The sequence below is a fragment of the Geosmithia morbida genome (assembly GCF_012550715.1).
Source record: "Geosmithia morbida isolate 1262 chromosome Unknown scaffold_16, whole genome shotgun sequence".
Taxonomy (NCBI): Eukaryota; Fungi; Ascomycota; class Sordariomycetes; order Hypocreales; family Bionectriaceae; genus Geosmithia; species Geosmithia morbida.
In genome coordinates this window covers 336,264-357,352 of record NW_023336203.1, presented here as the reverse complement: position 1 = coordinate 357,352, position 21,089 = coordinate 336,264, and the positions used below count along the sequence as shown (strand labels likewise).

The 21,089-nt window shown below is 55.7% G+C and overlaps 5 protein-coding genes across 5 annotated transcripts; 4 read left to right on the top strand and 1 right to left on the bottom strand.

Moving 5' to 3' along the window:
• Window positions 1–3,166: 3,166 nt before the first annotated feature.
• GMORB2_3151 (Fungal trans) lies at window positions 3,167–6,145 on the top strand (the record flags this gene model as incomplete). Its single annotated transcript, XM_035465127.1, has 7 exons — window positions 3,167–3,196; window positions 3,383–3,984; window positions 4,067–4,255; window positions 4,320–4,458; window positions 4,541–5,576; window positions 5,650–5,777; window positions 5,852–6,145. 7 exons carry the CDS (start codon window positions 3,167–3,169, stop codon window positions 6,143–6,145), a joined length of 2,418 nt encoding a protein of 805 aa, XP_035319002.1.
• Window positions 6,146–7,493: 1,348 nt separating this feature from the next.
• GMORB2_3150 (protein regulator of cytokinesis 1) lies at window positions 7,494–10,292 on the top strand (the record flags this gene model as incomplete). The annotated part of the gene is made up of 3 exons (XM_035465126.1): window positions 7,494–7,604; window positions 7,727–7,988; window positions 8,089–10,292. 3 exons carry the CDS (start codon window positions 7,494–7,496, stop codon window positions 10,290–10,292), a joined length of 2,577 nt encoding a protein of 858 aa, XP_035319001.1.
• Window positions 10,293–12,027: 1,735 nt separating this feature from the next.
• Window positions 12,028–13,722, top strand: GMORB2_3149 (beta-fructofuranosidase; the record flags this gene model as incomplete). Its single annotated transcript, XM_035465125.1, has 4 exons — window positions 12,028–12,408; window positions 12,468–12,619; window positions 12,684–13,225; window positions 13,319–13,722. The coding sequence occupies 4 exons, from the start codon at window positions 12,028–12,030 to the stop codon at window positions 13,720–13,722; spliced, it is 1,479 nt and encodes a 492-aa protein (XP_035319000.1).
• A 414-nt stretch (window positions 13,723–14,136) lies between these two features.
• GMORB2_3148 (Transcription factor) lies at window positions 14,137–16,364 on the bottom strand (the record flags this gene model as incomplete). The annotated part of the gene is made up of 4 exons (XM_035465124.1): window positions 14,137–14,767; window positions 14,871–16,048; window positions 16,113–16,219; window positions 16,346–16,364. 4 exons carry the CDS (start codon window positions 16,362–16,364, stop codon window positions 14,137–14,139), a joined length of 1,935 nt encoding a protein of 644 aa, XP_035318999.1.
• Window positions 16,365–18,825: 2,461 nt separating this feature from the next.
• Window positions 18,826–20,937, top strand: GMORB2_3147 (EH protein; the record flags this gene model as incomplete). Its single annotated transcript, XM_035465123.1, has 1 exon — window positions 18,826–20,937. The coding sequence occupies one exon, from the start codon at window positions 18,826–18,828 to the stop codon at window positions 20,935–20,937; it is 2,112 nt and encodes a 703-aa protein (XP_035318998.1).
• Between the last annotated feature and the right edge of the window lie 152 nt (window positions 20,938–21,089).

Sequence of the window (21,089 nt, the reverse complement as noted above, 5' to 3'; positions counted from 1 at the left end):
GTATAAAGGGCAGTTATGGGTGGCAGGTATATGTTGTTGACGTACAGCATCCAAGATACCGGCCCCCACCACGTAAAGGACTTTTTGCGGAACCTGCAACATGTGAAGTAGCCGGGAAACCCTGGGACATGATAGTGGCAGCGGTAGCTGTCGCCAGAAGAGTGTGTTCTGTCCAGAATTCCTCCCATCGAGCCACAGATGGCTCAGATGTCAATCCGACACGTCCCTTGTGCCGACTTCGTGGCAATATTCTGCCCTCCTTTGGCGGAGACGCAGCATTGGCAGCAACTAGTGAGACTTTTAAAATCACCCAGTCTGACTTTTGTGCTGGAGCACACAAGACAGACCGAACACCGCTCAATGTTTACTCCCATAATGCCGAGTACCCGTATCTCATCTGGTATTTGTTGAAGGCTTCCCGTCTTGGCCAGGGGGTGCAGCCAGGCGGTAGGTAATATCGCGTCAAGTCGGCATGTCCGAGGATGCTGCTGGCCCTGACACTTCTGGTAGAGAGGCATTCCCTCGGCTTCTATTCACGGGGATTTCTCGTTGGCGTCTATCCTTTGCACGTGTGCTTGTCTGTTGCTGGAAATCCATGCCCAGAGTGCTAGTCAATTGAGACCTCTGTGCCATCCATAGTCTTCATGGAGCAGTCCAGAATCCCGAGTCTCGATCTGGCCGTCGTTTTGTCGGTATTTCCAGTGTCTCTGATCTGACCCCCATCATCTCCCCGACGTCTATGTCCCTGTGGGTTGTCGACAAGATATTGGCCAGGGGCAAGGGAAGGTGGTGATGGGAGGGCGATACGGACCGCATTACCCCACACTCGCCCTGGCTGAAAGGAGCAGGGGCAAATCGTAGACATGAGCTAACCGGCTTGGCATTGTAGGGCACATCGGGGGATTAGATTGATTGACGGCGATCGACCGAAAGATGTGCAGAGAATGATGCATTGGAGGTCGGCGTCTTGGCATCGAGAAGGACCGGCGAGAGAAAGCTGTCTAGATGGTCTATCATCTTCCGCTGTATGAGTGCGAGTACGTCGTACGAGTGAGAATTGACTTGTTGATCTAGCAGACAATAAGAGACCTGTCAAGATGAATGGATCTCCCGAAAAGGGGAGCGGCACAATATGAGCACTGTACGGAGCAGCTGGACTAGGAGAAGAAGAAGGATGGGGAAAGGGAAAAAAAAAGTGATGGAATCGGTGAAGGTTTCTCATCCCTTGCGGCCTGGGAAGGTGCGTTTTGTATGCCCTGGAGCGAAGGCAGCAAGATAGGTAGGTGGTTTGTGATACCCTGTACCATAGACTGGTGTTTTTTTTAGCCTGGCATTCATGATTTGCGACGCAATGAGTTGTGTGAGCTTGTTGTCTTCGCCTTCTACTGTCATATAGAATTATTTCGTCGATGAAGGAGTCTATTCTGCATGTTGAGTTTTTTTTTTTTCTTTTTTTTTTTTTCTTAAAAAAAGGACTTGTAGAATACTTGTCTTGTATGATCAAGTCTATATATGTACAAGGTTGGCGTTCGTAGCTTGAATTTCAATGATATTTTGGTGGATTCAATTCGTGTGCACAGATACAAGTAGCCTGGGTCGTGGCCTATGTGAGGTATCGTTTTCAAAACAGAAACAGCTCATCGTAGACCAAGAAAGTACAAGAGAAGAAGAAGAAGAAAAAAAAGGTATTATTTATTTATTTATTTATAATTTGGACTGTAATATGATATATATCGGGGGATGATGTGGCAAGAAAAAAAGAAGAACCGATTTAATCGGCTGGCGGATCTCTCCCGCCGGGAATTGAACCCGGGTCTCGAGCGTGACAAGCTCGCATACTGACCACTATACTACGGAAGATGATTGACTGTTGAGCAGCCAAGGTAGTGCGGATACCAGCTTGCGTGTACAACCGGAATATGTCTCTTTGCTGGTCCTCTGTCGTCTTCGTTCATCCATCTCTCCGTAGTCGCACAGGTAGACTCTGCTAGCCGTTTGGGCTGTCGGCGTGATCGATACCCCTAGTACTTGTACTGTACGAGCATGATCTCTTGCTGCCGATAACGTGGATATGAGATTTCAATTCAAACAAGGTTATGCAATGATGCCAGCAATGATGCCACCACAATCATGATATGTACCGCCTTCATTCTACTACCGGTACACATCTGTCAAGGAAACCGAGAAAGATCGTGAAGCGGGAGAGAGTGCCGGCTGCCTCCTTGGGGCCGCGGGCCACGTCGGGTCGAGAGATGGACTGCGGTGCATTTACAATTTCATCACCAACCTTGGGGGCGATGAAACCCTCAGACACGGGGTAGACGGAATGTTTCCTCAGAAATCGGCCGCAATCATGTGCGCACGTCCCATGTGTGCCTGTCCACGCGTTCAATCGATTGACAGTACTGCCGCGTTACGAGCAGTGACAGGACGGAGTAGTGGCTGGTCAAACCCTCGGCCGGACCACACACACCGTACCGTTACGACGTACGGAGTACTATATGTAAGTAGGTACGGAGTAGTGGGAGTAGTATTGACCCATGCTCCGCCGTCGCTACTACATGCACGGGAGCACGGAGTGGTATATGGAGTACGGATTGACAATCGAATACATACAATCACGTCACGTCCCAGACACACAAAACCGTTACGAGTATTACAGCCTACGAGTAATATCCCCTCCCACAAGGATCCTCTCATAGTGTAACGGGGTCCGAAATGATGGCAGAGGGTTTTATTATCCAAGAAAGGGCAAGAAAAAGGCAAAGACGTCTTGAAGCAGTGGAAGCACGCAATTGCCCCGTTTCTGGATTGGGTAGTTGGCGTCTTGCGGGGCCCTCGGCCGATCGCCAACAAGGATGGGATCCCGACCGGCCTGTCGCCAAAGGGGAGAAGTGGGACAGCAAAAGGAAAAAAAGCACGAGCGAGAGAGGACAGAAGAGTCGGGAAGGACTCAAGAGAGAGAACCAGTTCCCGTTCAGCTACCTTGGTGTGACATTCATGGCATATGGGGTCAGGACGAAGCCCAAGATAGGTTCCCGCAACAACACCTCCCCTCCTCTCTCCTTCTGCCTTGTACTGTAGCCCCTCCTGCTTGTCTCTCTTCTCACCATCGTCGTCGTCGTCGTCGTCGTCGTCTACCTCTCTCAGTGAGCTGTTGCTCAACATGGGTTGTCGCGTCTGTCGCGCACGCAAGGTGAGTCGTACTCTCCCTTGCCCTCTCACCCCCTCAAAAAAAAAGGGAAAAAAAGAGAGAAACTACGAGTCATCGGAAAACCGGGCTATGTCACAAGTCTGGCGCCTCTTCTTGTCTCCCTTCCTTCGCGCGCACTTGTGGACGGTTGATTGACTGACGGGAAACGTGTGTGCTGTGAACCGACAGGTCAAGTGTGACGGCCGTCCGAATGGCTGCCGCAACTGCGAACGCCTCCATCTCACATGCGTCGACGACAACTCCACCACCGCCGCACTCCCCCTAACTCTAGGGAGTATACGTACATACCGCTCTTGCACAAACTGCCGCTCCTCAAAGACAAAGTGCAACGGCGACCGTCCGCGGTGCTCGCGATGCGTCGCCAGGAGCATGGACTGCGTCTACGTCGGCGGCTCCGTCCCCCGGTGGGCGAGCACGATCGAGGGTCCTTACCCGAGGAGAGCCTCCAACGCCGGCGTAGCGTCAAATTCATCCTCCCCTCAGGAGCAGCCCAGGACCAGGCATGATGGTGCTGATGCCGACCACGCCATGGAGGATCCTGGTGCTGCTGCCGTCGACGGAACCGACGGCAACGTCAGCAACCACAGAAACGACGGCGCAAAGGCTGCTGCCGTAGGCACAGGCGCCGCCCTCAACGGCTCTCCATCTCGTCCTCTACGTCTTCGATCTGACGTCCCGATACCCCCGCCGCAGTCGTCGTCGGCTGTTCCCAGCACACCCGTGACACCCTCTCAGCCGCAAAACAGCTTGGAGCTCGGCGCGATGGCATGGTGAGCATCCAACCCTACCACCGCGTGGATAGTTTCCCTTATTGATTAGAGGAGCAAAATAAAAACTGAACAAAGTACGCAGGCTCCTCGCAGATCAGCTCCCTTCGCGACGAAATACCCGCTCCCTGGTCGAGCAGTACTTTGCACATATACACCCCATCCGCTGCTTCGCCTTTGTCCACAAACCCTCATTCATGCGCCAACTCGACGCCGGCTTCACACAAGATGACGACATGGCCCTCCTGTACATAATCTGCGCACACGGCGCAAAGTACGTTCTCTACTGGAATCGTGCGCAGAGATGGAGACCAAAGGTGCTAACCCTCGCTCTCCAGATTTCACGTCCAGGCTCTGGGTCAGTTCGGCCAGGAACCAAGCCCCAGCTTCCTACGCGCAGCAGGCAACCAGTGGGCTGCAAAGGCCGAGTCGATACTCATCGGCAAATATGGCAGGGTATCCATGCCCCGGTTGATGGTGAGCTGTCTCGGAAGAGGCCCTCCGCCCCCCCCCCAAAAAATAGATTCAATTCACTCATATGATGGATGGATGCGTATAGGCCCTCGTCCTCCTCCACGACTTCCACATCCGACTGGGTCGGTACAATCAAGCGCTCATACTTAGCGGCATCATCATACGACTGGCGCAGGCCCTCCGGATCTACGCCGAGCTGGCCCCCGACCTGCTGTGTACCGACGAGCACCAGCACGAGGCTGGGAACGGCAACGCGGACCTGTCGGCCGTCTTCATGGAGAGCCGTCGGCGACTTATGTGGGCCTGCTATACGCTGGACGCGTGGACGACTAACGGCAGCGAGCAGCTGTCGCTCCTGCGCGAGGCCGACATCAAGGTGCAGCTCCCGTGCAACGAGCGTAACTTCGGCCTCCGGATTCCCTGCGTCACCGAGACCCTTGGGCTGGGCCACGTGCTGCGCTTCCTCCCCCCGGCCATCGTCCCCGCCCGACCGGCTGAGAACATGGGCATAATGGCCTACTACGTGCGCATCGTAGCCCTCCGCAAGAAGATCTCCCAGTACATCAAGAACTACCCGTCGGGCCCGGGGCCGTGGCAGTCGGACTCAGAGTTCTCCGCCCTAGACGCCGACATGAGGCACTGGCGACGTACCTTACCCGACTTCGTCGAGTACTCCCCCGACACCATCTACGCGCGCCTCGACTCCAATCAGCTCGGTGGGCTCATGCTCATCCACTGCACCTACCACGACAGCTACCTCGAGCTCTACAAGATCTCCATGCCCGTCCTGTTCGATCTGGGCAGTGCGTGCCCCGCTTTCCCGCCGGAGCACCAGGAGGTGCTGCAGGCTCTGCAGGCCGACTGCTATTTCCACGCGCGACAGGTGTCGAGGCTGATTGCCGAGGCTGCGGAGCACGACGTGCGTCTTCTGTCGGATAGTATGCTGCCCCTGTTTCTGTACAACAGCAGCCGCATCATGCTGTACTATGCTGGCATGTTGATTGAGCCGTCGAGGGTGGATGCTGCGGATAGAGTGGACGAAGCCGTTGCTGCGGTGTCGGAGAATGCCAGGCTGCTGAGGGACATGATTCCCTTGTTCCCGATATCAGAGTCGTTTGTACGTTTCCCCTCCCACGCTCCCACATTACCACCCACCCACACACACTCATGACGATGCTGACATGCCGCGGATAGGTGATCACGGTAGAGCAGTGGCTGTCCAAGATCCGCATGACGCCGCTATCCTCCGTGAGGGCCGGTACGAGCGACGATGCAGCGACGACAACGGCCAGCAGCTACGCTCCGACGACGACGACAGAGAGGTACGGACAGGACGCACTCATTCAGATGAAAAGAAATGTGCAAGGACTGCAGTGCTGACAGTCATACTATTCAGGACCTCCCCCTTCTCCAGCCGGCACTCGGTGAGCGCGGTGTCAGAGTTCGCCCTGGCGCCCATGTGGGCGAGCGGTCGGCGGTCACTCGCCTACGCAGCCAGCGACAGGCCAGCGGCCAGCAGACCTCTGGCCAGCCCGAGTTCCACCCCCATCGTGGAGGAGAAGACGGCGACGGCACTGCCGTCGTCAGCAACAAACGGACAGCACACGCCCGACGAGAACAGAGGCTGGGATCACACGGGCGCGGCAGAGCAGCTCCTCGGTCTGAGCGGGCAGACCACACCGGTCGATAAGTCGACGCCGCCGCTGCCGACGAAGAGAGGAGCGTGCGGATCACTCACGATCGAAGACTTGCAGGTGTTTTCGTCGTGGGATGTCCAGAGTATAGTGGATGATGCGACGTCTCTGTCTGGATCTGGGACCGAGGCGACAAGGACGAATGTGACGGGGTGGAATGGGCAGAGTCTATCGCGGGGATGATCTTGCTCTTCTCTTTTCTTCTTCGTTTTTCTCTTTGACATACCACCCCGGCCCTTCACCTGATATGTTGGGCTATCACGAGATAACGGGATCTCTGACGTAGATGATGAAGATGCCGCTATAATATATACCCTGGATTACTAAGTGCAATAAATAGTACGAACGCAGTCTTGTGACGTGCTGGAGAATGTGGGGGAACCAATAGTGGAGTCAGATGTACTTTATACACAAACGGAATTCACTTAGTAATATTGATCGGATCGTCGGTAATTATCCGGTTAATTTTACCCTGCAGTTCTCACAAGTATTGCTCCGTATTATTATTATCTGCTGGCATTATATGTCGTACATTAGTAGCAGTTCGTAATGTACGCAACAGACTTACAGTACAAGTACATATGGCATGCGTTATCCGGATAAAAATAGTTACAGAAGCGCCGATGCAGCATCTTCAAGTTGTATCGCAAGCTCACCATCAAATTCACCCTTGCTACACCGCAGCAAACAACTTGAGTACGAAAAATTCAACAAGACACAAAGAAAAAAGCAATAATAGAAAGCTTAAAAAGTAAACAAAGGCCTTCTCTTGTCCACAGATAGGTGAATATGTGAAACAGCCATCGACCACAGGGGAGACTTGTACTGGTCTCGGGAGGACCCACACCCCTCTTACAGCGCTTCGGTTGCCCGGACAACAGAGAGACGAGAGATCATTCGGATCAAAACACTCACGGTCTGCCTCCCTCCTCTTCATTAAACGGTGGAGCTGTTCGACTTTCTCTCTACGAGTAGTTCTGTCGCTTCCAACACAGCAGCAGGCTCCTCTCTGTCTCCACGTTATCATTCTCTCTCTATCCTTTCTCTCTCGCCATCGCTCTCTCTCTCTCCTCTCCCTCCTCCCCAAGAGGTGCTTTTACGACAGAGGAAAGAAGAAGACGGAGAAGAAGAAAGAATTAGTATCATGATATAATCTGCTTCACGACGCCACGCCAGGCCTTCTTCACTATCACGCTTTCCACGTAAACAGGTTGCTCTCTACGATTTCGCGACGTTTGATTTTATTTTCGCAGTACACGACATCACACACGCGCACGCATACATATAACAACAACCCTCCATCAAAACGATTCAAGCAGAAAAGACAAAAGGCCGTCTCCTGCCATGGACACCAGTCATCTGGGTCAGCAGGTCAACGCCAGTATTGGCCAGCTTCATGGGCTGTTTGACGAGATTGGCGTCCCCGACCATGAGAGGGAAGCACGCGAAGCAGAGGTATGTCTATCTTTCTTCTCCCCCCATCTTCTCACCAGCATCGGCATCACCATACTCTTTCTTCTTCTTCAGACACACCATAGAGAAAAAGAGGTCAAACGTATCACTAAACAAAACTGTAGCTCTTCGAGGCTCTGGCCGAGGCCCTGAACAGTCAGGTGCGACTCGTCACAGACGAAAAGAAGGAAATGGTCGATGAGGCCAAGAAGATGATCAGCGCCATCCGTCAGATGGAGCAGTCGCTCGACGACTCGGTACGACGCAGCAGAGACAGCGACCCCGAACTACAGATCACATACCCCCTCAACGCATGCCTCCAGGTCCTGAGGGAGAAGCACAGCCACGCCCGTCGACTTCACAAAGAGCGATCCGAGCAGGTCATGAGTATGTTCCTCCCTCCCTCCCCCCCTTCCTTTGCTTTCATCTGGCGATGACTCGATTTTCGGCGCGAGAAGATGCTAACGCGTGCTGCATCGTGTGACAGAACTCGTCGACGCGCTAGAATCATACTCATCACACCTGGAAGCCACATTCGTCCAGATCCCCCTACCACCCACGGGAGCCAATCAGTCGATCCCGCCCTCGTTTGACCTGTCGCTGAGCTACGTCGACAAGCTAGACGCCGAATTCACGCGCGTATACGACGAGTATGAGAGGCGCATCCTGACTGTGCAGCAGCTGTCCGAGGGCATCATCTCGCTGTGGGCCGAGCTGGGCGTGCCCCAGGCCCAGCAGGATGGCGCCGTCGTCAAGTACTACCGCGACCAGCCCGAGCAGCTGGGTCTGCACGAGCAGGACATTGCCCGGCTGCGGTCCGTCTACGACCGCCTGCGCGCCGACAAGGACAAGCGCGAGAAGCGCCTGCAGGACCTCAGGATGGCCGTCGAGTCGCTGTGGGCCAAGCTCGAGGTCGACGCCTCCGAGACAAAGGCCTTTGTCAACGCCAACCGCGGCTGTGGCCTCCGCCAGATCAACCAGTTCGAGGACGAGCTGGCCCGTCTCAACGAGCTCAAGCGCCAGAACATGCACCTGTTCGTCGAGGACGCCCGCGTCAAGCTGCAGGAGCTCTGGGACTCCCTCTACTTCTCCGAGGACGAGATGCTCGAGTTCACCCCGGCCTTCTCCGACGTCTACAGCGACGCCCTCCTCGAGGCCCACGAGCGCGAGGTTGCCAGGCTGGAGACGCTGCGCGACCAGCGAGCTCCCGTCCTCGACCTTGTCCGCCGCTACATGTCCCTCATCCAGGAGCGCGACGACCTTGCCACCTCGAGCCAGGACGCATCGCGCCTCATGTCCCGCGGCCAAAAGGGCGAGAAGCGTGACCCGGGAAAGCTCCTTCGCGAAGAGAAGATGCGCAAGCGCATCGCCAAGGAGCTGCCCAAGGTCAAAGCCGAGCTGCGCAAGCTACTCGAGAAGTGGGAAGACGAATACGACCGCCCCTTCCTCGTCCACGGAGAACGCTACCTCGACGACTTGGAGTCCGAGGACGGCAGCAGGACGTCGGTGTCGGGAGCCAAGAGGCCCGGCACCTCTCACGGCGGTCCGCCTCTCCAGCGATCCAAGACGCCCGGTGCTGGCGCCAACGCACCCACCTCGGTCAGCAAGCCGCCCAGGTCTGTGCCCTCGAGAGACAACGGCACCAAGTCGGCACCGCCGGGACGCGCGGGTGCCAAGACGCCCACGGCTGGCACGAGGTCCATCGCCGGCGTTGGCGCCACAGCCGCGGCGGGCGCCACTGGCAGGAAGACGCCCGCAAGGTCTAACACGACGGGATCGACAACAGCAGCAGCAGTGAACGGCAGGGGCAGTCCTAGTAGGATCCCCGCACGAGCGCCGCTGTCGAACCTCAAGCACGGACAGAACCCGTCCGACCGGCCCAAGGCAGCCAACGGCGACACGACGCAGTCTCAGGCACAGGCACAGGGTCTCCGCAGCGGTGCTCTCATGAGGGCACCGCCCCCCAAGATGCGCGACCTCACGCGCGTTCCCGAGCTCGAGACGCCCGCCAACCCGTACGATAGCGCGGGCCTGAGGGGCGGCAGCAGCGGCAACGGCAGCATCATCCGTGCCGTGGAGTCCGAGGACCCGTACGAAGACGACGTCTCGCACCAGCACTACCGGTCCACCTCGGACCTGTCGTATCAGAGCAGCAGCCACCACCACCAGCACCACCAGCACCCTAGTTACTACCTCGACGAGGACGACCTGGAGGACGACATGGACAACTGCGTCGAGGTGTACGACGGCAACCGCAACGCCATCTACAAGGACGACGTGTACGGCGGCGGGGGCACGGTGCGGCCATCGTCGTCGCGCACGGGACCCCCCTCGTCCCGTCATATGTCGGCCACGTCGCACTCATCGGCGGGCTGCACGTCTAGCATGTCGGGAGTGTCGTCGGCCATCACGTCGGGCTCGGAGAACTGGGAGACGTTTGACGACAACAGCGAGCCCGAACGGGACGCCTCGGACGCGTACTACGCCAAGCTCAAGGCCACGCGCAACAGGAGACTGGAGAATACCGCCGGCGGTGGTGGCGCGGCCAGCTCAGAGGTCCAGTGCGGCATTCGCGGGATCCCACCATCGCCGGAGTCGCAGCAGCATTACGGGTACCATCAGAAGCGGCAGTATATGGACGGAAGTCGGATCGTCTCGGCGAGTGGATGGACTGACGAGGATGGATTCTGATGCTCTGTCTCTCCATTCTCCGGGACTCTATCCTCTCCTGACGCCTCCTCCAATGTCTTCTCGCACCCCTCTCTCTAAATGCCATAATGCTCGTTGATGGACCATGATTATGGGATTCTATCTATGGTCATGATGAATGCTGGACATTTCCTTTTCTGCCTCTTCTTTCTCTTCTTTTCCTTTCTTTCCCTCTTCTTCTCCTTTCCTCTTTCCCATTCTTTTCTTCTTCTTTCTTTCCCTCCCCTCAATATGCTGCATCTTGACACACACACACACACACACACACATGCCTGGAGTGTATATATCTTGTTTTCCTTTCTCTTCTTTTATTTTTCTTACTTCCTTTCCCTGTTCTTTCTTTTCATTTCTTCCCTCTTCTTCCATTTCCTCACATCTCTCTTGAGAGTAAATCTTTCTGTCTCTCCTTTGTGTTTTCTGGTGTGATTCCCCCTGCTTTTTTTTCTTTTTCTTTTCCGGAACTGGTCAAGGGACGTGGACGGGCGTTTTTTTCCTTGTTGATAATTCTTTTTTTTTTCCCTTGGGGGAACTTTTGATTGAGAGGATCCAAGTTCTGTATTTAGTTGATGGATTAATTGAAGTTGAATGGATTGAAGTATGATGTCGAGTAAAATGGCAAGTGAATGATGAGTGAATGACAATTGAATAGTAAGTAAATAGTAGAGTATGTGACAAGTGAATATTCGTACCTGTCAAAAAGAAAATCTAGTTATAAAAGAAAAATCTTTGTGTTATAAGAAAGCAAAAATCGACAATCGCTGGGACGAAGCCTTTCATCACCGTAGCCCGAAAAAAAAAGCACGATGTTCATGGGTTTTCCTTGGACGTCGGGATAGCACGGGCGTTTAGCAGGACGGATGAGGTGGGATCTGGCTCGGAGGCAGTTGAAGTCCATTGCACGCAAAAAGTGGTGATGTACGCAAGATCACGAGCTACTAAGGCATGCTTGGTCTGGGCGCGGGACGCCACAGAACAGGGTGCATCCGAGCTATCTATGCTTCATCTCACTGCCTTTGGACATTGATTTGCTCCATCCTCGTCGTGGCCGACTGATTCCTCCCTCGTAGACGTCGTCGTCGGAAGACTGAACACACCGGTGTGGCCGTCGGTGCGGCCATCGGTGCCCGGGACCAGGACCAGGACCAGGACCAGGACCAGCCTTCCCCGCAACTGTGACCACGAGTACGCCGACGATAGCGAGTTGCAAGATACATCTGCCTCCGCCGCACCGCATCGAGTCGCTTCAGAGGTTGACGTACATCGTGTGGCAGGGCTGGATGGAAGTGATGACCGGCGAGAGGTGCTGCGAACCTGTGGTGCCTGCTTGCTTCTCCCATTAGGCTGCCAGAGTGACGTTTCCAGCGTATGCGACCAAGGAAATATGTCTTGACCACCTCCTACAATGTCAACGCGTCTATCCTGCTTCCAGCACAATAGCTTTGCAGACGCAGGCAAGATGAGGTTGGGGACGGGAGAGTGGGCCTTGTAGATGCTTCACGCCGATGGAAACCCCAGTTGAAATCCCGAGCATCTCCCATCATTCAAGGTTGCGTCACTCGCTCACGACGTGGGGAAGAATTATTAGGAGAGTAAATCGTGAAGATGGTAGACCTCAATCTCCTTTCCATCTGAGAAGAACAACGACTGGGTCGACATAGCCTGGGGCGGAGCGTCGTCGCGCGACCCGGTATCGTGGACTGTACCGAGACGCCCCGTCATGGAACGCGACACGCCGCACGACGCCCAGGGCGTCTTCACCGGCTGCTTCGTGCCGACGGACCTGCACGGCCAGGCCGACTCGGGCGTTTCCACGTGCATCTGTACCTCCATCAGTAACCTTCCCGTCCACTATACGATGCCGTATACGCCCGGTTCAGAGCCACTGAGCTACGCGACGTCGACTGATGGCGGATGCACCTGGGCAGAGGGTCGGGATAACCCCATCGTGCCCGCGCTCCCCGAAGACCTCGACATCACCTGGAGAGATCCCTACGTCGCAACGTGGCCGGCGCTGAGTGAGGCTCTCGGCCTACCAGAGGACCAGCTGTTCGGCTGCTTGGCCGGCGGCATCAGACACGAGACCCCTAGCGTCTTTTATGTATGCCGTCGACTCGGCTGACCTGCGGAAGTGGTACCATCTCAGCCTCCCTGGCACAGTTCGGAAACAACTTCCGACCATCGAGATGGAGCCGCGATCTGGGCATCAACTGGGAGGTCACCAACTTCTTCCAACTTCCCGGGACGGACACCGAGTCCAGAAAGTCCGACAGCTTCATCATACCCAGCTGCGAGGGTTGCAAGGATTCCTGGTCTGTCGGTTGGCCCCAGCAGGAATGGCTTGCGCAGGACCGGCACAAGGGGCGACATACGCAGTTCCAAGTTTCAGACCCTGGATCTCGGCGTGACTGTCGATGGAAGGGCGCCCGACTTGGGCTGGTCCTGCGGAGGGACACTGGACTATGGCGCCTACTATACTGGCAATTCATTCTGGGACCCGACCATCAGGGAGCAAGCTGTCCTGGGATGGTTGGCTGAGGAAGACCTGCCTGGCAAGATGCGTCACCCTCAGGGCTGGAGTGGCTGCCTCTCCCTACCGAGTCTTCTGAAGAATATCGTCATTCACAACGCTGTCAAGGCGAGAAGGTCCGATCTAGCCCAGAAAGGCCTCATCAAGCTTGAGCCCAGAGACGCCGGCACGGGCACAGCGACACTCAAGACTCTGGCCATGATGCCTCACCCTAACCTCTCCAGTCTGCGTAAGGGCACAGGTTCTATCGATGTCGACGCAGCTCTTTCGAATGGCGATGCTCACGGGACATTCCTCGACGTTCGTATTCTTCAATGGGAGGCCGACCTGTCCTTCGCTGTCGGCCGCGGTTGTGAGAGCCTTGATCTGACAACCCATCACTCCCACAGTGAGCCCCGTTTCTCTGATACGTATCACCCTCCCATGTGGCTTCCCAAGCTCTGTATATTTGAGCCATTGACTGGCTCATGGTAGCAATCAGACTCGGCGCATAAGACCACGCTGGAATACTACCCAGATGACGAGCTGTTCATCGTCAACCGAAGCGTCACGAGCACTTCAAGCGCCACCTCAGACGACGAGGAGACTGCTAGCCGGGTGGCAGATGCTGCGCCGCATACCCCTTTCACAATATCGGATCCTGCTACCAACGAGGTTCAAGAGGAACTCCCCCAACTGTGCTTGTCCTATGACCAGAGCGTTCTGGAGGTATTTCTCAACGAAAGAACCGTCCCCTCGACGAAGCTGTACCCCCCAGCACCAGACCGTGGGTTTGGCATCACCATGCCTGCCCAAGGGCCCGTCTACGAGGCTGAGGGCACATTGGCAACGGTAAAAGGATCAATATGGGATGGACTGAAGACCCAGGTAGCCTTTTGTGATTGAGAAGAAGAGAGAGGTTGGGCATGATCAGGTGCTCTTGTAAAGATGATCCTATGGATGTATGTATGTAAAATGCATGCTTCTAGCTGGAGGACGCCAAAGCTATTTTCCACAGACGATCGAATCGGGGATGCATGGAAGCGAGCTCGTGGCCCAATTCTGGTAATTGGATAAATGCTGAAGCATACCGCTCGAGATACGGATGACTGCCTCCCCTGAGCGCTGCCAAGAGACAGAAGCATCTGTTTGCAATGTCGATAGAACGCTGCTTTTGGGACTCATCCAAGGAAGGATTTGGCTGCGTTCTGTCCTCAATATCCTGTCTGGCCGCGCAGATTGCTGAAGAGCCAATGTCGTATATCTTTTCAATCTTTTTTGATATTTCCGAGCACGAGTTAGCGTAGGCATTATGAAACGTCAGCACAGAGCATAACATACTAAGCCGATACCGTGAGCTTCCATTGAGTCTAGGCTGAACCCTTGACATAGCTCAAATGCGTCTTCCGCTATACTCATGGCGTAGCCGAAGCTAAGTTCCGGATACTCGGAATCGGCCTCCAACAGGCCGTGAGACAAGCTGATGAGCCATAGCCGGGTGGCAAGCCACCTATGCGATACAAAGTAATCTGTCCGCTGGATTTCCTGGAGACGGTTATATCCCGTCGAAAATCGATGCCTTCTGGTTGTAGGAGAGTCTGGCACTCCGTCGCAAGTTTTCGATAGTTCCATGTAATGGCGGAGACTTGACTGCCGCGACACTGCACACAGACGGTCGAACTTGTGGCAGGTTCCCGTTGACACACCACATTGGCGGCTCCAGCAGACGGCGATATTCTCGTCAACTAATTCATAGATTGTGTACATCTTCATTATCCCCTTCACCTCATCGGGCAATGTTTCCACGTTTATAGGCAAGGCCTGCTTCCTGCGCGCCGCTGGATTTCTTGTTCGCGATACACCCGCTGATGATCCTGCACCCACGCCTCGCGGGGCGGATAATGGGCTCGTGGCAAACTCAATAGGGTGGTCCCGCTGTAATGCGTAGCTCCTACATGGCAAGCTGTCAGACGATGTACGGCCGAAGGAAAGGTGAAGCTCTGAATTGGGGAGTGGATGGTGAAATCCGGTGCTTTTGGGGAAAATGTACGCACCTTTCAGTGATGACTAGAATCAAGTAGATTTTGAATCTCTGAAGCTTCTGGTCCTCCCTGAGCCCATCATATCCCTCACTTATGTTGAGCCCCATGGTTACAGCAATGTCCACGGCCTCTTTCAAACGTAGCCAAGCGGCATTGTGTTGATTGCTACCGTAGAGACAGGCGAACAGGAAGAAGCTGGTCAATAGAGTGTCCAGCGTTGGACTCTCTCCAAAGTCGGGCGTGCTCCGCAATCTGACCGCTTCCATCATGAGCAGGTTGGCCTGATTTCGCCGAGACGAAGACGACTCACGCTCCTGCATCCAGACCGGCTGTGTCAACGACACGGCAGAAAGTGAGAGGAGCAGCGAGGCGAGCTGGGGATTGGAACGGTGCTCCTTGAGGATGATCCGCCGGTAGCAGGATAGCTGATCCAGCACTGGGAGAGTTGACCCGAGACGTGCGAAGAAGATGTCTATCCACGGTAGGAGATTCTCCTCCGTCACGGATGAAGGCCACACCGAGGGCGGCATCGAGGGCTCGCCGCCGGCTGCTCCCGAAACCATCAACCGGGCATCAGTCGCCGGGACGCCAACTGGCGATTGCCGTGACTGCCGCTGCTCCCACTGTTCGTCATGTTCGTCAGTAGCGGGGAAGTCTTGGTACGGCTCAGCGGTATGGGGCTGCCATGGAGGCTCAAGCAGGCTGTCGGGGTACATCCCCCATGGCACGGTGCTGCCGTCGTCCCCGAATGCGAAATCATCATGATTTCCAGGACACGGGAGATGCTGGTTTGGGGGTATATTTGGTAACCAGTACTCGTCGTCCACTGCCAGCCGGTGTGTAGAGCTCTCTAGAACCACACCGGGCATGTAGATAGCTGCAGAAGGGGGGTTGGCGGTGCCGGCCTGGAGAGAGAAGCCACCCGGTGGTTCGAGAAGCTGATTGCCAGCGCTGACAGAGCAGGCCGAGCTGGGCAACGGCCTGTGAAGGCCCTGTTCGGGGCTCCGGGAGTTCGCGAGTTCACGGCTATCGGGCGAGATGTGGCTCTCGTCACTCTCGCTCTGCTTCTGCGATTTCTTGATTTCGAGAATCCTGGCACCCTTGCCTATGGCGCGCTTACGCCTGGGCGTGTTGTACGTGCACCTCAGATCTTGGCGTTCGCAGCTAGTGCATGGATTGGAGAGGCTGCACTGTTGGATATGTCAATTGCGAGTGTCGAGCAGGCCAGTTGTTGATCCCATGGTTCGCTCGCACCTTGATCTTACGGAACTTGCATTGGTCGCAAGCTGTCCTACCACCACGTTTGCCTACGCGGCGAGTACTGCTTCTGGAGGAGGATGCGTCATTATTTTCGGCGCTGTCTTTTAGAGTCTCGGACGTCATTATGGAAGGGGATCGTAGAGAAATAAACTGCTCTTCATCATTGCGTTGCACGAGTATCGGGCGACTGCGCTTCAAGTGAAGTGAAGAGGGATCCACGTCCTCACTGAAAAGGGTCTTACCCATTAGGGAATATAAACATGCACCATGTTTTTTTCCAAGCAGGAAAGCACGACCCAGTACGTGCCTTTCCCAAGCCAAACTCCATTTCATTCTGTCACGCTATGGAATTTAGCAGCGAAAACGTTCAAATCTGGGTCAAGAGATCTCACAGCATCAACTGATACCCTACGATATGGATTGTTTGCTTTGTTGCAGATACAATTCTGAAACAACCTTCTGTGCCGTTGCATTCAAGGCCACAACTCGGCTGGCGTTCGGCTCAGGCCTGACTACAGGGCAGGCAGAGTGCACTGCCAGGTTTAGGTTGGCAAGGCAAAATCAGCGTGCCATGGTTGCAACCGCGTACCTGGGGGACTGGATCAATGCATACTAACTACCCCGTGCGTTGAATGTATATTGACAGCCAGCTAGGAAGTGAAGACAGTACGTGTGTTCTAGGAATGGGGGAAAACCGAAGTGCCTGTTTTGAACATGACCCCAGATTTACGAGTATTCGTACATAAGCCCCCTCCACCTCCGCCAAGGGGCAGGATCTAGCCTTCAACCTTGGGCCCGAACGCTTTACCTCGTTGTGCGATCGTCACAATAGAACCGGAATGCTAACGGCGAACCGTCCAGAGCCAAGACCCCACTGGTATTCTCAGAAACATGGGACAAGCCTCCGGCCTTGACTTTGTGCCAAGAACCGCGATATTTCAGTGACAGCGAGAGTGTCAGTCTTCCGAGACGGTTCCCCAAGAGAGATCCCGAGCAGAATTCCGATAGTTCAACGCTCTACATTCTATGGACCATCTTGACCCCGGAGGCTCCGCGATTGTATCGAAGTCTTGTGGAGGCCCCAGAAAAACACTCGATCGAGAGCAGGGGTTCTGTAACCGTGGGAGGGGGGGGGGTTTGCAACCGTGGTGGCTTTCTAGTCTACGAAATACGCCGAACGACGATGAGTTCCCTGGCTCCACGGCATCTGTTTCCCTCTGCAGTACAGATATAGCAGGTCGCCCTGATGGTCCTGTCCCCTCGGGCCATTGCTCATGATACTCGACACTCGAAACGGACCATCTTGGCCTAATCTCGTCATGTAAAGCCCGCATATATCGGCTGGTCTCAGGGATCGCGTGGCCGAACACTGCTCTCCTGGCTTGGCTCTTCTTCGGCGATATTGCAGTGTTCGCTCCCGCTATGCATAGACACCAGATCGCAGATAGCCTTGTTATCTATATCGAAAAAGAACTGATTGGTGGAACTATCGACTTTCGCTCTTTCGTGGGCGGGAAAACGATGGCGAATTGCTCAGAACCGTCGCTGCTGTAGCCCCTGCTGGGGTCCTGCAAAACTGCTGGAGCCCATGTCAGCGATGGCGCCATGTAACCGAGGAATCCTTTGAAAAGACCAGCGAAGCGCTGGGAAGAAAAAAGAAAAAAAAAGACGGCCACCGGAGTGTGGAGAAAGAAGCTGGGTAGACTGCTCCGCAACGTTGTTGATGAATGATCCGAATGAGCCGTCCAAGGACGAAAGTGTCTGTGGCTAACTTTACATTCTGGGTAGACAAGGAGAGCGGTGGCCTATTTCTCTATGCGGAGGAGACCGGTTAATAGAGGAGCTCTCGTAGGATTGTGAGAGGTGTCAGCCGCTCACAGTTATTCGATCCTGTATGCATGAGGATGGAGGTGTCCGTGACACGTGCTTAGATATGAACCCCGGATTTCTACCAGCCCCCGGGGCTTGGAGCGACTGCCTGCCTGAGGCATCACACGTCACAGACTGATGGGAGGAGCGCCGTGGTAGAATGACCGCTAGTGATCAGTGACCGCCCACTAGTGACCGCCCACTAGTGACCGCCTACTAGTGACCGCTGACTGGTGACCGCTGACTAACTGGGATGAAGATCATGTGCAGTCACGTATGCGAGTATGTGTAAGCTGCTTACCTTGAATGAACCAAATTGAAGAACTGGGTAGAATAGAGAAGTTATACGAATATACGAACACTACATCGTACTATGGTGCATTACCCGCATATGTAATTACTCGAGTACGAGCAGTACCTTACAGGGACTAGATGCCAATTCGCTAGCTCCGCCAGTTTGAGGCTCGTGGGTTTGACAAGTTTGACAAGTTCCGGTCCCAGTTCCAGTTCAGTTCCAGTCCCATCGCTTGCTGCTCCACTTCCCTAACAGCTTCCCGGTTCGGGTCCCGCGTTCCTTTTCCCACATTTTGCCGTTCAATCCGACGAGAGAGCGTGACGTGGTTCATTTAATTTCATGCGAAAGCATTGAAGAACTTGTGACATCCGTCTAGAAAAAGGACATCAGAACTGCCGTCTCTTCTCTTTGCTCCCGTTTCCTTTCCTCTCGTTAGCTCAACCCCGTACTAGACTTGCTCGTCCCAGACATCCTCTCTCTTCCCTTCCAACCTTTCCTCTTCCTCCCTAAAGCAATGACTCTGCCTGTTCACCAGCACCAACGATGACGATGCATCTTCATCACGGTGCCAGATCCCCGTCTCGTCCCTTTCAACAGCAACAGCAACAGCCATCGTCTCCGGCATCGTCCGTCGCCGCCCTCCAAGGCGCCTCGCTGGCCTTCCACAAGAAGCAACCGTCGACCGACACGAGCACGGGTAATACAGCCAGATGGCTCCCGCAGCCGGCGCAGCCCCTCAGCGCCGACAGTACCGGAGGCCGCAGCTCCTCGTCTGCTGCCCTCTCAGTGGACGGGAACGGTAGCGACCTCGTGGCCACGCGCCTCCAGCAGCTGGGCCATCTGCAGTATCAGCAGACGACCGCTGCACCGACCACCGTCGACCCCAAGAGTACCAGCTTCATCGCTGCTACGCTCGCCGCGAGTCGGAGCGCCAGCCCGAACGCCCGAGCGACGACGAACAACAACAGGCGCAGCCCCGATGCTACCAGCGTCATGAGCGCCGCCGCAGATAACTCTGCAAATCGTGCGGTGCCATCCCCATCGGCCGGGTCGCTCATCTCCATGTGGGAGACGGACGGCCGTGCGAATAAGAGCGAAATGCCGCAGTCGCCTGGGAACAGGAGCGTATCTCCTGCGGCGGCCAGGCCGGCCAAGCCCCCTAAACCGGCTGTTACGGCTGCTGTCCCGGACACGCAGCAGGAACAGCAGCAGGAACAGCAACAGAAACCGAAACCGAAGCCAAAGAGCATCCCAAGGAAACCAGAAAACAAGACCGTGGAAGCCAAAGAACCTTGCGCACCGAAGTCGCCGAGACGGGCCCCGACGACCCCGACTCAAGCTGGAGCAACGCCAAGTCAACAGTCTGCGCCAAAGGCGTTGGCCAGAACCGCAGCCGGCGATCAGAAGCAGAAAAACGAGCAGCCCGGGCCTCCACCTCTACAAAGGCTGATGCAGGATCCTTCTGCCACAGCAGACAAGTCGGCTCTGCAACCTGTCAGCCCCCGGCCGATGGGATCTTCTACCACAGGCCAGAGCAGCATTAAATCCGCACCAGCAACACCGACGGCGACGTCGCCTTCACCTGGACGGAACAAACCGCACCTCCCTCCGCAGCACATCCGAACAGTCAGTCGGCCGTCGAGCCAACTACCAGGCCAAGACAGAGGTGATCCGCAAAAGAAGGACACACCCAAACAAAGTACAGTACAGCAGCAGCAGCAGAAGCAGCAGCAGAAGCAGCAGCAGCCACCGATGCCGCCAAAGCCACGGCAGACCGGCTCGACATCAGGGGCAGTCAAGAGGAAACCCACACCCACGGAAGCGTCGTCGGCACCGCCGCCGCTACCTCGGCGGACGGCCACGATGGAGAGCGACACGGGCAACGACGTGTTTGTCTCGGCACCTACATCACCAGAGCCGGACCTACCACCGCCCTCCCCGTCCCCCGCCCGCGGCTCCGTACGGACAACCTCACCGCCCCGTCGGGCCATGGCAGCCGTTCTGCAGCAGCCTTCGGCCGTGTCGAGCAAGAGATTAGACCTCAACTCGATGACGAGCGCCATCGTTGCCGGGTCCCTGGCAGCTCGCCTATCGCCCTCCGACACGGGGTCATCGCAGCCGCCCTCCCCGCCGCCGCGCACCAGGACCCCGCACCTGCGCCAGACGCTGCGCGGCCCAACATCCGCCACGGCAGCAGACGACGATGATGATGGTCACCATCACCACCATCACCACAAGCGGTCCATCCTCCGGAGCAACAAGCACGCCCACCACGAGGGATCCCGCAGCAGATGGCGCGACGAGATACGACCCCGCCAGCGAAAACGCTACGAGGCTGTCTGGGCGTCGAACCGCGGCGCCCTGCTCCTCCCGTCGCTCGTCAGGGGCGGCGCGTACAGCTACGACGAGTACGTGGCGAACGTGGTGGTGCGGGACATCTGGCGACGGTGCAGGCTGCCCGAGGACGAGCTCGCGGAGGTGTGGAACCTCGTCGACCACGAGGGTAAGGGGGCTCTGGGACGGGCTGAGTTCATCGTGGGCATGTGGCTGATCGATCAGAGACTACGTGGCCGCAAGATTCCCACAAAGGTGTCGGAGAGCGTGTGGGCTAGTGCGGGCAATGGGCTCAGGGTCAAGGGACCGCGGATCAAGTGATGTTTCATTCCCACTCCCTCGCCCGTTTGGATTCGTGCTCTGCCCCAATCTCTCTTTTTCTCTTCTCTCTTTTTTTTGTTGCTTTTATACAACTACTTGGCATTATACGATACCCGCATCCATTTTACGCATACAGAGCGAGATAGAAATGA